A 16,510-nucleotide genomic window follows, 5' to 3' on the forward strand; every position below is an offset into this window, starting at 1 on the left:
TAATCGAATAGTTGATTCAATTTGCATTGACTATTCTGTTAGTTGATAAGGGCGCCTGTGCCTTTGAAAAGGAGCAAGCAGTCCTCTGCTGGCCCTATGCTTGAATCCTCTGCTTGAGTCCCCTGCTGGCCCCTTGCTCTCTGGGAGTGCTTTGCCTTTGAAATACAAGGGCCAGCGAGGGACTGCTTGAGTTCCCCGCTGCCCCTCCCCCCACGTACACTTTGCTTTTGTTATGTGGCTCCTGTACATTCAAAAGAAGGGAGCACTGGGCCAGTGGGGGACTGCGTGAGCCCCCATTTGCCCCCTGTTGCCATGGTGCTTCTGCTTTTGAAATGTAGCAAGAGCCCTTGCTTTGCTACATTTCAAAGGCAGAAGTACTGGCAGTTCCCCACTACACCCATGCTCCCCCTGCCCCATGGAGACAGTATTAGGGAGAACCAGCTTTTAAGCTGGCTCACCCCAGCACTGGCTTCTACTCCTATTGCTGCCTGTCTGAGAGGCAACAAGGGGAGGGGAAGCAACTAGTTGAGTCATTAGTTGACTAATCATTTACATCCCTCCTTAGTCCTCTGTTAGCCCCCAGACAGTGAATTTTGAATACTGGTCATAGTTGTGACAAGAGTCAGAATTTAATGGAAACAATACAAGAATTGTTGTTAATGCAGCATAGACAGTTATTCCCACAGAATGTGTTCAGTAGTATATTAGTAGTAGCATTTATTTTAATAGATTTAGGAATTCTAAAACATTTTTAAATGCCTGTCATATTTAAGTCCTGGCTTTCACAGTCTTAACATTTACCTTTCATTTTACCCAGGTGTTGGTGCATTTAATATATTAGTGTGGCTGTAGTCAGAAGAATAACATCAGATGTGTTCTTGTCATGAACTTTCATATTAAACATGCTCATTTTAGAAAGTTCATTTGATTTCTGTCTTCTGGCAGTGCATGCTCAACCTGTGATCAAGAGGACCATCTGCATGCCTCAATCTTGCATGATCTTTTGTTAAAAATTGTGTGATTAGAATTTATCTGACAACTGTAATAATGCAAGACTAGGAATGGGTATGTTTATCTATTCTTTAGCACTAATGAGTGAATTTTTGAAGTAAGCAGATGTAACAGGAAGATGCAAAGAAGCAAAATGTTAAAGTGCCCTTTTTACCCAATCATTACTCTTTCGGTATCTGCCTATTAAAAATAAGAACACAGAGGCTGAGAGCTTTGAATCAACTTGTTGAGGCTTGTATTCATAGTGGTATTTGTGCAGTTTCTGGGGATACCTTGTGAAGAGGCCTTATTTTGTAGGAGAGGTTATGATGATGGGTTTTTTTGTGCATTTTTAAATGGTTTTTCTCTCTGCAGGACTAATTAAATCAGAGTAGCCATTTTCATTTTCCTGTGTTCTCATAGTAATATAACTTGTTATGTTTTGGTCAGTGAATAGGAATACTTCCGTGCTTCTCCTGAAGTTAAAAATATGGACAACTTCTTGGTCTTTGCTTGTGTTCTTTTAAAAAAAATGTTTGGGGACCAAGAGTGGCTATGTATTTAGGGACATGTTGATTTTCTGTAACCTGACTTCAGATGTTTAAAACTGGTGGAGAACCTTAGGGCAGGGGACCAGATGTGGCCCCTTGCTTGTCTGGGTCTGGCCCCCGAGTCTCAGGACCCTCCCTGCATTGGGGAACCTGTGCTGGCACTCCAGCCCTCCGGCTGCTCTACCATGGGGCTAGAGCACACACAATCTATTAAACTGGGCCCCCCTAGGCTCTGGTGTGCAAGGACAATGTGGGTAGTGTCTTTCTCCTTCTCAATCGGGCACCACAGCAGTGAGGAGTTTTTGTGTGTGGCCACTAACTAATTTTTCTGTGGGTCAATGGCCCTCAACCCAAAAAAGGTTTCCTACCCTTGATCTAAAAGGACTCTGCCAGATTTTCACAGGGCTGGTGTTAGGGATGTCAACAAGTAGGCTTATCGGTTAATCTAGTTGTCTACTTGCATTCACTCCCTTTGCTGCTTCTGTATCAGAGGTAGCAAGGGGGGGAAGCAGGAACTAATACCGGGGGGAGCTGGCTTAGAAGCCGGTTGCCCCGAGCACCAGTGCTGCCCTCCCTCATCCATTTCTTCCCCCTTTCCCCGCATTTTCTCTGCAATGAGCTCAGACTTCTCTGGGGACACAGATTGTTGCCACCCCCCGCTGGGAAACAGGCAGCTGGTCCACAAGGGAAGCTAGTTTTTAAACTGGCTCCTGCCTGGCACTCCGTGCTGCTGCTTCCTGAAAGTGGAGCTGGAGCACACAGGGTGCCAGTCCAGTCTCCAGGGACTACAGGCAGTCCCCGACTTACGCGGATCTGACTTATGTCGGATCCGCAGTTACGAACAGGGCTCGCCCCAGAGGACACGGACTGCGGGACCTCGCGGTCCTGCCGCCTGTGTACTCCGGGGCTTTCTCCGCGTCTCCCTGGTCTGCAGACCAGGAAGACGCGGAGCAAAGCCGCGGAGGGGCTCGGGCAGCGGAGCAGCCCTGGCGCGCCTGAGCTGCCTCGCTGCCCGAGCCCCCCCGCGGCTTTGCAAAGCCTCTGGGGAAGCCGGCAGCGGGACAGCCCGGACACCCCGCGGCTGTCCTGCTGCTGGCGTTCTCAGAGGCTTTGCTCCCCGTCTCCCTGGTCTGCTGGTCTCCAGCAGACCAGGGAGACAGGGAGCAAAGCCGCGGAGGACCCAGGCGGCAGGACCGCGGTGCGTCTCGGTCCGCCGCCCGCGTCTTCTTGGTCTGCTGGGGTGGGGTGGGGGGGCGCAGCTAGTACGCCCCCCCCCCCCAGCAGACTAGGCTTTTCTCCGGACGCCTGGGGCAGAGCAGCTGGGGCGCTGCCGGTTGGTCCCGTGGCGCTGCTCTGGGCGCTACTGGACCAACCCGGCAGCACCCCAGCTGCTCTGCCCCAGGCGTCCTGATTCAGCCGCTGCTGGTCAGTTTCGGCATCGGCTGAATCAGGACGCCTGGGGCAGAGCAGATGGGGTGCTGCTGGGTTGGTCCAGTAGTGCCGAGGAGCGGCGCTACTGGAGCAACCCAGCAGCACCCCAGCTGCTCTGCCCGAGGCGTCCCCAAGTCAGCTTCTGCTGAAACTGACCAGCACTGACTACAGGAAGCCTGAGGCAGAGTTGCTCTGCCCCGGGGTTCCTGGAATCAGCTGCTGATCAGTTTCAGCAGCAGCTGACTTGGGGATGCTTGGGGTTCTTAAGTTGATTCTGTATGTAAGTCGGAACTGGTGGTCAGTTTCAGCAGCGGCTGAATCTGGACGCCAGTTCCGACTTACATACAGATTCAACTTAAGAACAAACCTACAGTCCCTATCTTGTACGTAACCTGGGGACTGCCTGTATAGAATAGTTGTCTAGCTACTAAAAATTCATGCCATTAGGTGACTATTCTGTTACCCGCTATCTAACATCCCTAGCTGGTGCTCAACTCTTTCTGAAGTCTTACTCTACGGAAGAATGATTATGTGGAGGAAAGGAGGTAGTTTTAATTCCAGATTAAAATAAATTGAATTTCAGGAAAACATTTTATATCAAGTTCTTTGTAAATATAATAGAATGTTAACATGGTACAGTACAGAAAATAAGTTCAAGTGTAAGACCATATCTTGTTACTTAGGTGTCACAGACTCTCAAAGGTGTCACAGACACTCAAACAGAGCTGGGAAGGGATGGGATGAAGAAGAGCTAGATATGTTACTTGGTTTAGGACAGGTATTTGTTTAGTTAATTTCTTGTCCTCCAGTTCCCACTGGATTAAAATACATTTTTTCTCTATGTATGAAAATAACTTCCTGTGGGATGACAGTGACATCATCATGTCACTTTCTCATCCCACAGGCTCTCTGCCCCGGACATTGTTCAGGGACTGCATGACTTGTTTCAGGGCTGCTTGCTTGTGCCACTGTTGTTCTTGGTGCTCATGAGCTGCTAGACCAGGAGGCTCAAGAGAAGCACCAGGCATGAGAAGAGGTGCCCTGCATCCCATAGCACCCACTGCCCATTCTCTGCCGTGCCCTGAGCGACCATGTGCTCAGCCCACTGCCAAGCTGTTCCGCTGAGACCCAAGTCCAGCCTCCAGACTAGACTGCCTCCTACCCGCCCAGACACACGTGGGGTTACAGCAGCGAGTGTCACTTCTGCAAGACAGGCGAGGAGGCACCCAGCAGCACTGACCTCTTTGCCTGGTGCTGCAACCAGTGATCCTTCTAAGCTGTACAGCAGCACAGCTTCACAGGTGATTAATCAACCTTACTCAGTCAAAGGCTCCTGTCTCCTTTCATAGGGCTGATTAATCACCTGCTGTGTGGCTTAGAGAGAACACTGGCTGCAGCCCCTTGCCATCCCTCCTTCCCCATGCGGTAAAGCACTAGTGCTCGCTTCTTGCTTGGGGGGGGGGAGGGAGGGAGGGAGAGAGAGAGAGCCTTGCACTCCCCCTCCTGGGTTGGGGGAACAGCAGCATGTGAGCATGTTGTCTGGAGCCTTTCCCTGCGCTCCCATTGGCCAGTTTCCGCCTAATGAGAGCAGTGGGAGGCTGAGCCTGGGACCAGTGTGGGGCCCAAAGACAAGTGCTCCCTTGTGCCCAGCCCCTGCACTCCCAGCCCCTCACTCATCCCCCCCCAATCCTGCCCCCAACTCACTCCTGTTTCCTTCCTTCAGCAAGACACCCTGCTCCCAGCCCGCTCCTGCCCCGCATCAGACACTCTGCCCCCAGACTGCTGCCCCCTACCTCCCACCCAGACCTTGCACCCTGGCCAGATCCTGCATTCCTATCCCTATCCCACTTGCTGGCAGCCCTGCCCCACACACTGAACCCCTCATTTTTGGCCTCACCCAATAGCCTGAGGGGCCTACAAAATCCACTAACCCTGGAACTGCAGAAGAGTTAATCTGGCCTGAGGCCTTGAACCTTAATCCTCTCCTCCCTCTCCCTCGGGGCTGGAACACCAAAGTAGTGAGATGTTTCGGTTGGGGTTTTTGGAAGGACTTTTTTTTTCCCTTTTCACTTGTGTGGTCCCCAACTGATTTTTCTGTGGGTCAGTGGCCCTTGACACAAAAGAGGTTCCTCACCCCTGCCATGAATAAAGACATTGTTGAAACCTTTTTTGTTGGACATAATATTTTACCTCATTTAAAAATGAAGCCTGGCCAACAAGCCCCCAGTTGGGGCCCAGCTCCCATCTGGCCCCGGAGTCTTGTCCCTGCTCCTGGGGCAGGCCCTGCAGTCCAGGCCCCATCTGGCTGCAGAAAGGGCTAGTGGCGGCCCTCCTCCTGCTACAGCATGGGTTGGAGGAGAGGCCATGATCTGGCTGCAGCAGATAGAGGGGCATTGGCAAGTGTAGCGAGCAAGGGGTGCAGCCCCATAACAAGGAAATAATTTAATAAAAAGGATATAGATTTCCCTGGGTCACAGTAAGGATTTTAAAATGTTCCTTGCAGACATGCCTTTTTAATATTGCCTCTTGTACATTAGTTTGACTGGACAGAATGTGCAGATTTAATTTATAAATTGCTTTAGCAGAGTAAAATTTTGGGTAATTATCTGTTTTTGTTACAGGTCGGGAGTACATTATCCCATCCTTGGCACACAGGTTTATAGCAGAGATGGTGGATTTCTTTATTCTTTTCTTTATAAAGGCAACCATTGTCTTAAGTATTATGCATCTCAGTGGAATAAAGTAAGTTAAACCATTTAAGGCATTATTATATAAAGCTTTTCACTCTTCTGATTGAAAAGAGTTTTTTATAAATAGTGAATTTTGGAGCAGCTAGGCTTGCACAAAGGAGAAGCACATGATGATATCTTAATTGACCATAAGCTCTTTCTAAACTTATTTTATATTTTAAAATAGATCCTTAAGGTGTATGTGTATTATTAAAAGTTATTTGTACATGCCTAGAAATGTGTTTTGATTAACTAAGCTCAATAGTTGGCACTCAATTTGTTTAAAAAGGAAATCTGAGTATAAACAGGTGAGGAAACATTTTAAACTAGCTTGTACTTTTAAAATACACTATCAGGGTTTTTAAAAAAATCTCACACTTTGAAAGCTGTAATATTTGAATATTTTCCTCCATCATTTGTTTTATGCAAATTTAGCAGTCTTTGGTGTGTAATTTTTATTTATTTTAAAGAAAAAGCCTAAGTACCATTTACTTAACAAAACACCTATTTTCAATTCTTTAGTGTGGGAAGGGGGTAAGATAAGTTGGATGTGGAGCCTGTCAACCTTGTCTGATTTCATTACTCCTTGTATAAAATGTAATTTTAAATGCTACTTGAGAACCTGTTGAATGAGGACATTGATAGATTATAAAGTCAGAAGAGACCACTGGGATCATCTAGTATGACCTCCTGAATTAATTACTGTTAGAATAATTTGAAAAAACATAAAAGCCTAGCTGTCAGTGTTGGAGAAGAATCCACTGTGGCCTGTGATAAAGTTGTTCCGTTGGTTGTTACTAAGGATGTTAAGGAGTGGATATTTGGCTAATCATGTAGTTGATGTAATTTGCATGCTCTATGCAATTGGTCGATAAGGGAAGGTGCTCTGCAGAGCCGCAACAGGGGTAGCTCCTTGAGTCTGCGCGAGATGGGACTGAGCAGTCTCAGCTCATGCCCGCTTCAGGTCCGCTGCAGCTCTGCATTTTAAATGTAGTAAGAGCCACTGGGTCCAGCAGCCCCTGTACATGCATTACAAAGCCATGGAGCCTGGGGTCAGCAGGGGGACTCAGAGTGAGGACTCCTCAGCTAACCCCAGGTTCCACATGGCACTTCCCCAGAACCAAGGGTCAGCTAGGGACTTCCCAGTTGATCCTGGGCTCTGTGCAGCAATGGAACTTGGGATCAGCTCCCCCTCCTCCACCCCCACCCCGCCACTTGCCCGGCAGCTGTATGGGGCTTACCCTGCTTCCGGAGGTTCTCCATGCCATTCCCTGGCGACCCCCTCTGGCTGGACAAAGCCTCGCTCCCTCTCCTCTGCTTGCAGCTGGTGGCTGGATTTCCCCAGCTCACTGGTCGCTGGCAGCTGCACGGGGCTTTGTCTGCCTCCTTACAAACGGCGGAGCTTCTCCGCTCACTGCTCAGTTCCCTGGTGACCTTGCGTCTGGCCAGAAGGGTCACCGGGGAACTGTGCGGCAAGCAGCAAACCTCTGCCACTTTGTAAGGAGGCAGACGAAGCCCCGCGAGCTGGGGAAACCCAGCTGCAAGCGGGGGGCAGAGGAGATGGAGCGAGGCATCCAGCCAGAGGGAGTTGCTGGGGAACAGCTCAGCGAGCGGAGAACCTCTTCTGCTTTGCAGGGAAAGCCTTGTGCAGCTGCTGGCCACCGGCTGGCCCTAGGGGAAATTGTGTTGTTGTGGAGACTGGTCATGTTGTTCGAAAAATGTTCCCCCTTCCCCAAAAAATCATGCTTTCGCGAAAACGTGTTAAGCAGCTCATGTGTTAAGTGAGGAACTACTGTATAGAAGACTGTAATTTCCAAAATATGGATTGGAGGGTAAGTGCTCCTAATAATGATAGGACTTAGGTTTTCCTGTATATGATAGCTGACGGAGTTCTTCACCATGAAGTCACCATTCCAACAAGAGGTGATGCCATTTAAAATTTGATATTGGCAAATAGTGAGGCCTCGTAGAAAAGTTAGTCGTAGGGGAAAACCTTGGTTCAAGTGATCATGAGCTAATTTATTTTAAATTAAATGGAAGCATAAATACAAATAAGTGTGCATCTAAGATTCTTGATTTCAAAAGGACTAACTTTAAAACATATAGGCATTAGTATTGGAAGTGGACTTAAGTGAAGAACTTGAGGATCTGAATGTGGAAGAGGTTTGGAATTTAAATCAAACTTGCAGACCAAGCTGAATGAGCAAGCATCTCAAACATATTAAGAGAAAGCAGAAAACCTGTGAGCAATGGAAGAGAGATATATCATCATGAAAATCAACTTCTTGAGGAGAAAGTGTAGAGGAAAAATGGATTGCCAGAAGCCAGAAAGAGCTGGAACTTAAAAAGGAAATCAGTAATAAAAGGTTCTGAAGCCATATAAAGAAAATAAAGCTAAGACAACTGATCACTGAGGATGGGGTGGCAAGTAGGGCTAATCTAGGCATAGCCCAATCTTTAAGCAAATACATTTCCATAGTTTTTGGTGGAAAAGAGGATATAGAAGTAGAAAGTCACCTTAATGAGACCAAATCATGAGACCTGGAGAATTTCTATCCAAGGATATTAAAGGAACTGACACGTGAAATTGCAAGCCCAATAGCAAGGATTTTTAATTAATCCAGAATTGCTAATATAGTACAGGATGGAATTCCCTGGTATGGCACCCTCAGTGCCTGACCAGTCCTGAATGAGGGAATTTGCTGGATCTGGGGAGGTCAATTCCGCCATGCTGCTGACTGTTTCTGGGCTCTCCTGGGTTTGTCAGCAGACCTGGCATGGCTCCCCTCCCTGCTACCTGGCTCCAGTGGCCAGCCCCAGCTACTGCTGCCCCTGGGTTGCTGGGGATGCCACAGTTGCATTGCTCTGGGAAGGCTGCAACCAACCCCCTTGACCCAGCTTTCTGGTCCATGGGCTGTCTGGTCTAGCAATATCCTTGGTCATGCCAGACCAAAGATATTATCAGACCAGAATGTCCCAGAAGAGAGAGATTCAACCTGTACCTATTTTTTAAGATTGAATCATGATCTAAGAAACCATGGTTAATTTGACCTTGATTATATGCAGGGTCTTGGGGAGCTTTTGAAAGATAAAGTAGTTAGGAATGTAGAGGTTAAAAGATAGCTGAGATAAAATACACTATGGTTTTATAAAAGGTAGATTGTGCCTGATCTGTCTCTGAGAAAATTGATTTTTTTTAGATGCAGGAAATGCAATAGATCTGATCTACCTGGATTTCAGTAAGACATTGTATACATTTCTATGTGGGAAAATACTAAATTGGAGAAGACTTGAAAGATAGATAAGGAACTTGTGGGTCATAACGAATGGTGATCTGTCAGGCTGGAGTGAGGTTATTAGTGAAATTCCTTATGGGTGGGTATTGAAACCAATTTTATTTAACATTTGTATTCATGTCCATAGTACAAAAAGTGGGAATGTTCTCATAAAATTTGCAGATGACATGAAGATGAGAGGTATTCTAGTCCACCTTTATATTGGCAATATCATGCAATAAGATCCGGATGATCTTCAAAACTGGGGTAATAGAAGTGGGATGAAATTTAGCAGAGCAGTTAGTAACAATTTTTTTTGCTATAAGCTGGGGACTGGAGGAAACTGATGATTATAAGCTGCTAGTGTGAGGCAGTTATGAAAAAGGCTAATGTAATGCTAGGAGGCATCAGGCAAGGTTTTTCCTGTAGAGCTAGTAAAGTGTTGATATCATTATATAAGCTATTGGGGAGACCTCATCTGGAATACTGTGCAATTCTGGTCTCCCAAATTTAAGAGATTAATTCAAACTGGAACAGGTGCAGCGAAGGGCTGCTAGGATGATCAAAGGAAGGGAAAACCTATCTTATGCAAGAGAGGCTAAAAGAGCTTGGCTTGTTGAGCCTAATTAAATGACTGAGGGGAGATGTGATTGTGTGCCTTAAATACATTAGAGGGATAAATACCAGGGAGGAAAAGGAGAGTTATTTAAGTTAAGCTCCGATGTGGATGTAAGAACAAATGTACATAAACTGCAATTAACAGGTTTAGGCTTGATATTAGACAAAGATTTCTAACAATCACAGGAGTAAACTTCTGGAATAGCTGCTCAAGGAAAGCAATTAGGACATAAAACCTAACTGGTATCAAGACTGTGCTTAATTTTATGGAGAGAGTGGTATGATGAGACTGTTCAGTGGCATGTAGCCATGCTGCAACTACTAGTAGCAAATATCCATAATGGCCAGTGATGAAACTCTAGTAGTGGAGTGCTGAGAGTTACTACAGTGCCTTTTTACCCAGGTGTCTGAATGTTTGTGTATTGCTGGCATGCTTGGGGTCCAGTTGACCACCATATTTGGGATTGGGAAGGAATTTTCCGTTGGGTCAAATTAGCAGAGACTCTGGGGTGCGGGGAGGAAGTTTACCTTCTGCAGTATCGGGCATGGGTCACTTGCTGGTTTACATGAGTAAATGGTGGATTGTCTAACTTGAGGTCTTTAAATCATGATTTGAGAATTTCAGTAATTCAGCGGTTATAGGTCTAGTACAGGAATGGTTGGGGTGAGCGTCTGTGGCCTACAATTTGCAGGAGGTTAGATCAGGTGATCATGATGGTCTCTTTTGGCCTTCAAATCTGTGGCCTGGTTTATACTGCATAGCTCAGTTGTATGCAGCCTTAGGTTGATCTGCTGTGGAAATGCTTTCACTTAAATTTGGCTCCCACAATGTGTTTCTCTGCCACTTCAGTATCATAGCGACACAAGTTGTGGTCAATGTAATTAGATAACGCTGAGTCAGTGTAGACCCTGAGTTGCTTGTATGGACTGTTACTGGCCCCCAGGAGCCTCCACACAATGGCCAACACTGACAGTACAGTCCATACACGCACTCCTGGTAAAAACACACACTACTGACACAGAGGCTAGTGTGTGCACACAAGTGATCTAATAACTGGAGTGGCTATATGTCCACTTAAGTGAAGTCGACGTAGAATCATAGAACATTAGAACTGGAAGGGACCTCGAGAGGTTGAGTCCAGTCCCCTGCCCTCACTGCAGTGTAGACTTGAGCTATAAGATTGAGTCAACAAGTTGCTTCTGTACCAGGGATTATGCTGGCATAGATACATCTGTGAGGGGAGTGGTTTCTTTCACATCTCTGATGGACATAGCTATGCCAGTATAATCTTTCAGTGTAGACCATGCCTGGATTCCAAAGGAGTAACTGAAGTGATGGCCGCAGATACCATAATAGTCAAATGCAGTAGGTTGGTGGAATGGCTCATTTGTTAAAGTAAAGTCTTCTTTTGTACAGGGACATTTCTAAATTTGCTATGCATTATATAATAGAAGAAATAGATGAAGAGACATCCATGGAAGACTTGCAGAAAATGATGATAGTGGCTCTTATCTACAGATTGTTAGTCTGCTTCTATGAGGTAACTAGTCATAAGTATTAAATTCTAACTTATCAACTGGTTATCCAGGTCAAATGATGTTCCAGAAATATTTGAAAACTGATTAACTGGTGAAGAACCTTACTCTAATATACCAACTGGAGTCTGACACATGAAGTTGCTGGAATTATTGTAGGATATTACCAGAAATGTATTTAACCATACATTCAATTAAATTCAAAGATCCAATTATACAATTGCTCTACAAATCTAAATAACAATAAAGCAGTCAATACATCGATACAGTAGCAAACGTAAGTGTTCAGTACACTCTCAAAAGCCCATCCTATAAACACCCCTCTCATCCTGAGTGGCACCAGTGTAATCAGATGGGAATGACAACTACTTTTAGCAAACATGGGTTATTTATACAATATAACAAGTGATTTCATTGTCAATTGCTTACTTATACTAAGAACCAATTTTGAGCAGTCTTGGTCTTCCCTCAACCTTTGAGCAGTCTTGGTCTTCCCTCAATTTTCTTGGTCTTCCCCTCAACCTTGGCTAAGACCAGATAGGCCAGTGTGGGCCTTTTCCTGTGATTTTTCTGGATATCAAAGCTAGCTGCAGTTGGTCTTTTATCTCTTTACACAGGCCCATATTCTAAAATAATATTGGCATTTTGGAGGTTACTATACATTCATCATAACACAACCCTTCTTTGTCTGTTAGAACTAAGGTTTTGCTAATTAGAGGGTTCTCTTAATCATATTTCAAGAATAGCTTCCTCCCAAAACCTGTCTCGTTCAATGTTACATTCTTTTTAGCATTTGAATCAATTACTTTCAAGGACTGGTTACATTTACCTTACTCTTTACACAATGTACTAAACACAGATAATTATTACCCAAGCTAAATTAACTTTAAACCTTTAGTTTTTTAAAAAACTAAGTGCATGAGAATAAATGTAAATTAAATATTCAGTCTATTAAGATTAAGACCTCTATACCTCTGTGCCATTTGGATTGCTTTTATTTATAAATTTCACTTAATTAAGCTGTTTACATTTTGAGCAACCAACAGTGATAGGTTGCAAGAAATAAATAGTTGATTTCTCTGCAGATTATCTGTATTTGGGGAGCTGGTGGGGCAACCCCAGGGAAGTTTCTGCTTGGACTTAGAGTTGTGACATGTGATACTTCTATACTTATTGCACCAAATCGTGTGTTAGTGATACCGTCTTCCAATGTTAGTCTAACAACGTAAGTATTCTTTATTTTATTGCATCTTTAACAAATTAATATTACTGCAATTACATAATTTGAAATAAAATTACTTTGCAAGCATTTTGTAAATTTTTCTTATTAAAACAATAATATTCAATGAGAAATCTAACAGTACATACTTGGTAATGAGGGGATCTATTCCTTTTGAGATATGGGTCTGTTGCAGGATGGGTGGGCAAGGTTATGAAGTCTGCAGAAGTTAGAGTAGATTAGAAGATCATGATAGTCCTTTTTGGCTTTAAAGTCTGAGTCTTTGGTACTGATTACCAGACAGAATCTAGACTTGTTGCAGCGAGCCAGGAATCAAATACTGGCTATCTAGTCACTTAAACAAAGGTATATTTTAGCTTTTCATGTGGAAATTACTTGATTTCTAAAGCCACGCTATTCACTTTGTGCTGCATAAATTTGAGGTACTGGATGAGTGGCAAAACTTCTGTGGGCAGGGACTGAAAATTAAACTTGTTTCCTTCTCATTCTAGGTCTACAATACGAGCTTTGATCAAGAATTTTTCTATTGCTTCCTTTTTTCCTGCATTCATTACACTGCTATTTTTTCAGCATAACAGAACAGCCTATGACATTGTAGCAGGAACTATTGTGGTAAGAAGAAATGGAGTCAGATGATACCAGTGCCCAGATTACCACACTTTTCTGAACATGTAAAAAAAGAAAGACCATCAGTATTGGTTGCCCAAATTAGCTGCAGACGGATTCAGATGTTAAACAAAATGAGCCATTTCAGTATATAGTACCAGTGATTATCTTGAAAGTATTGATTTTTCATAAACGCCAAAGTAGTTTGAAAGAAATAGTACCTATTCAGTATGGAAATATTAACATTGGATTGATAGGAAGGAAACAAGTTATATTTATCCTTAAAGGTCCATTTTTCTCAGTCTCCATAAAGGAGTTGCCTGGAAATACTGCCATCAAGTTCTACATCTTAATTATTTTATGGGAAAAATAACATGGAGAGTGTAATTGTGGTCTGTGTTGGGGTTTACAAAACAGATTACACAAACATCCTCTCAGAGGAGATTGCAAAAATCTAGCTAATAATGTGTTTCCTTTTAGCCAATACATTTTGTGGGGTTGGGTATCAATCCCTAAAGGTCTTAGTGAATTTCTTCACTCTAAGCATTGTATTCCTTTACTACTTTTTAAATGTGTTATCTAAACATGTATTGTGGCAGGTTTTATGCATGATTGTGTTAAGTATTCAGTCACTTACTATTTATGACTATCCCAATGAAGAGGTAAATTTAGATTACTACTACTTTGTGGGAAGAATAAATTACTGTGGTATTTGTGAATTAGGTTTGAGTAAATAACTTCAGAGCCATACAATTAACAGTATAGATCTTGGTAAACAAAAGGTGAAAATTGTAGCTTCCATTTGTTGGGGAAGGAAAAGTTTTACTTTTCTCAAGTTGTTGCACATAGACTGTGTAAACAGATGGAGTGTTTATGCAGCATGTAGAAAATACCAACCAGAACACAAATTATGGTTGTAACTTCATAGATAAATTCAACAATTGGTTTTCACATTATATTTTAAAATTCTGCCTAATCATTTCTATATGCAGAATAACTTGGATAGCTATAGATGAATAAAGAAGCCTAATACTTTTGCATGAGTACATAGCTTTGATAACTTATGTTTATTCTTTATGTAATATTTTCTAGGAAAGAGTTCTGGAAAAACAATGTCAATTTTCATTACCTGACACATTTAATCAAGTTGTTTTTAAAGGAGTTGGTGGACTGCTACAACACTGTAAATAGTTGGCATAGGATTAAATATTGACAAGTAGGTGCAGCAGTTACTCTTGACTGTCACCTAGTTTGTGCAGAGAGATACTGTGGGAGGGTATTATAATATGTGCAATATAAACTAGGCACGTGATAGTGTATGGTTAACCTTCACCATTACACGCAAACCACACCCACACCCCTGTATCAGAGGCAGCAGTGCAGGGGGTTGGGGAAGCCAGTGCTCACAGGGAGCTGGCTTTTTAAGCAGCTGATACAGAGGTAGCAGCATGGAGTTAGGTGCCAGTTGGTACGCACAGGGAGCTGGCTGAAAAGCCATCTTTCCACACACACATGAGCTCCTGTGGAGCTATCCTCCCCCCCCCCCCCCAATGTAAACATGTAACCACTGAAAAATGTGGTTACACATTTACTGAAAAAAGTCTTTTAATATCCCTAATTTCTACAGATAGTGAAATAATTTAGGAAGGTCAGTGCCATTGTCAACTTTCATAATGATCTAGCATTTTAATGTATCATTAGGACTAAATATTGAAGTGTTCCTGGAGATGGAGAGAAGGTGTGTTTTGAACTAATTTTCACTACAGTGGTGCTTAATCTTTTTGGTTAGTACTTGCAAAAGATTGAATGTCTGCTTTAGACATTTTCATTTGCATAACCAGGGCTTGCCGAACTGCGGCGAGCCCCGATCGCCAGCCGCACTGTCCAGTAATCTGCGTATGTGCAGATCGCCGGAACCCGGCTCTTCCGGGTTACAATCTACTTGCCACAGGCAAGTAGATTGTATAATTTGTCGAGCCCTGTGCATAACTCTATATTTTTTCCTTTCAAAAGTGATCTCTCAGATTCTTGTAAAATTTACTGTAATTTTAAAGTATTACCTACTCACCGCAGATCAGATTACAGCAGTTCTGACTGTGAATCAGGACCCCCTTTGACTGGGTTTGACTGGGCTGGCTTAGACTTGCTGGGCTCAGGGGCCAAAACCTAAGGGCTTCAGCTCTGGGCCATAGGACTCAGTCTGTAGTGCCACTCCCCCTTCTCCTCCCCCATTGGGGAGGGGGTGTGTCAAAGTAATTTTTGTTGTTGGAGAGATCATGGTACAATGAAGTTTGAGATCCTAACTTAGAAGCTACCTCTCTGCTTCTTAAACTGCAGAGCTGCTACTTAAAATCTGAACCCCCAACTGATAACGTATTCCTAGAGTTAATGAAGTGGATGAACACTGAGCTCAGCCAAAGTACAACAAACACAACAGTATTCTACTTTCCTTGCTAGTTTCTCTGTGTAGTGGGGTAACAGGTTTTGCCAACACTGTGTGGTGTCTTCGAGAGGCACTTCCTGTTCTGCATGTGCTGTAAGCAGAGCCATTTGGATGCTAATGTGAATAGGCTAGGCAACAGAAAGCAGGAAGAAACTTACACCACAAACAGAAATAGCTGAGTTAAAAAAATCTCGAAAGGGTAGCCATATTAGTCTGTAACTTTAAAAATGAGTGAGTATTCCTGTGGCACCTTAGAGACTAACAAACATATGAGCTTTCATGAGAACAACCCACTTCTTCAGACGAGCTAGAAGCTTCCAGCTCATCTGAAGAAGTGGGTTTTGCCCACAAAAGCTCATGATACTACAGCTGAGTTAGTCATACTTCTATAGCTAAACAGATTTGGGAGAATGACAGGTTTAAATACAGTAACAGAATAGGAAAATACTGCTAGATAAAGGACAAACTGATTAGGCCACTGCTTTTCAGCTTTTAGGTAGCTATTTGACTAGATGGGCAGCCTCCTGACTCTGTATCTTAGGTTTGATCAATGCCATAACTCTTGTCAGCTGAGACTCAGATTCCAAACCTAGACCTCTGACAAATTACATATGCTTTATCTGTATTAAAAGAGCACCTCTCCCCAGATTGACACAGTAGAAACACTGATTAATGTTCAAAAAAATTAATCTAAACAGCCAAGATAAAAAAAATTGGTGGGTTTTGTCTTACACTACAGTCTGTTGCAAACAAATGGAGAGGCTGAATTTTTTAGGAAAAAAATTATTAGCATTGAAGTCAGCTCTTTAAGGTGTTACTTTGCATGTGCTTTCCTCCCCAAAATATAAAATTCATATTTGTACAGTTTTAATACAATTAACAGTAAATATCATAGTTAAGATAAAATATGTCACCAACTATGCAGACTAGAACTTCCCATTTAACTAACATCTAAATCAAAGATTTCTGAAAGGCTCATAGCATTCTGAACAGGAATCTAGTTTCCTCCATATAAAGGAATTCATTCTGTGTATCACAGAAGGCTGCATGTGACCTTGCACTGATTAGTTGCCTGTAGATGGTCTGGTGCA

General features: G+C 43.5%; 1 protein-coding gene across 1 annotated transcript; it reads left to right on the plus strand.

Moving 5' to 3' along the window:
• The first annotated feature begins 4,451 nt into the window (after positions 1–4,451).
• Positions 4,452–14,522, plus strand: FAM8A1 (family with sequence similarity 8 member A1). Its single transcript, XM_006138748.4, has 4 exons — positions 4,452–5,714; positions 11,012–11,135; positions 12,216–12,355; positions 12,862–14,522. The coding sequence occupies exons 1-4, from the start codon at positions 5,641–5,643 to the stop codon at positions 13,004–13,006; spliced, it is 483 nt and encodes a 160-aa protein (XP_006138810.2). The 5' UTR covers positions 4,452–5,640; the 3' UTR covers positions 13,007–14,522.
• Positions 14,523–16,510: the final 1,988 nt, after the last annotated feature.

This window comes from Pelodiscus sinensis, chromosome 2 (assembly GCF_049634645.1).
Source record: "Pelodiscus sinensis isolate JC-2024 chromosome 2, ASM4963464v1, whole genome shotgun sequence".
NCBI lineage: Eukaryota > Metazoa > Chordata > Testudines > Trionychidae > Pelodiscus > Pelodiscus sinensis.

Bases quoted from the DNA above. Each gene is read 5' to 3' on its own strand.
- FAM8A1 (XM_006138748.4), top strand. From the start codon at position 5,641: ATGGTGGATTTCTTTATTCTTTTCTTTATAAAGGCAACCATTGTCTTA. The intron at 5,715-11,011 runs GTAAGTTAAACC...TCTTTTGTACAG, and splicing joins ATGCATCTCAGTGGAATAAA to GGACATTTCTAAATTTGCTA. The intron at 12,356-12,861 runs GTAAGTATTCTT...TTCTCATTCTAG, and splicing joins TCCAATGTTAGTCTAACAAC to GTCTACAATACGAGCTTTGA.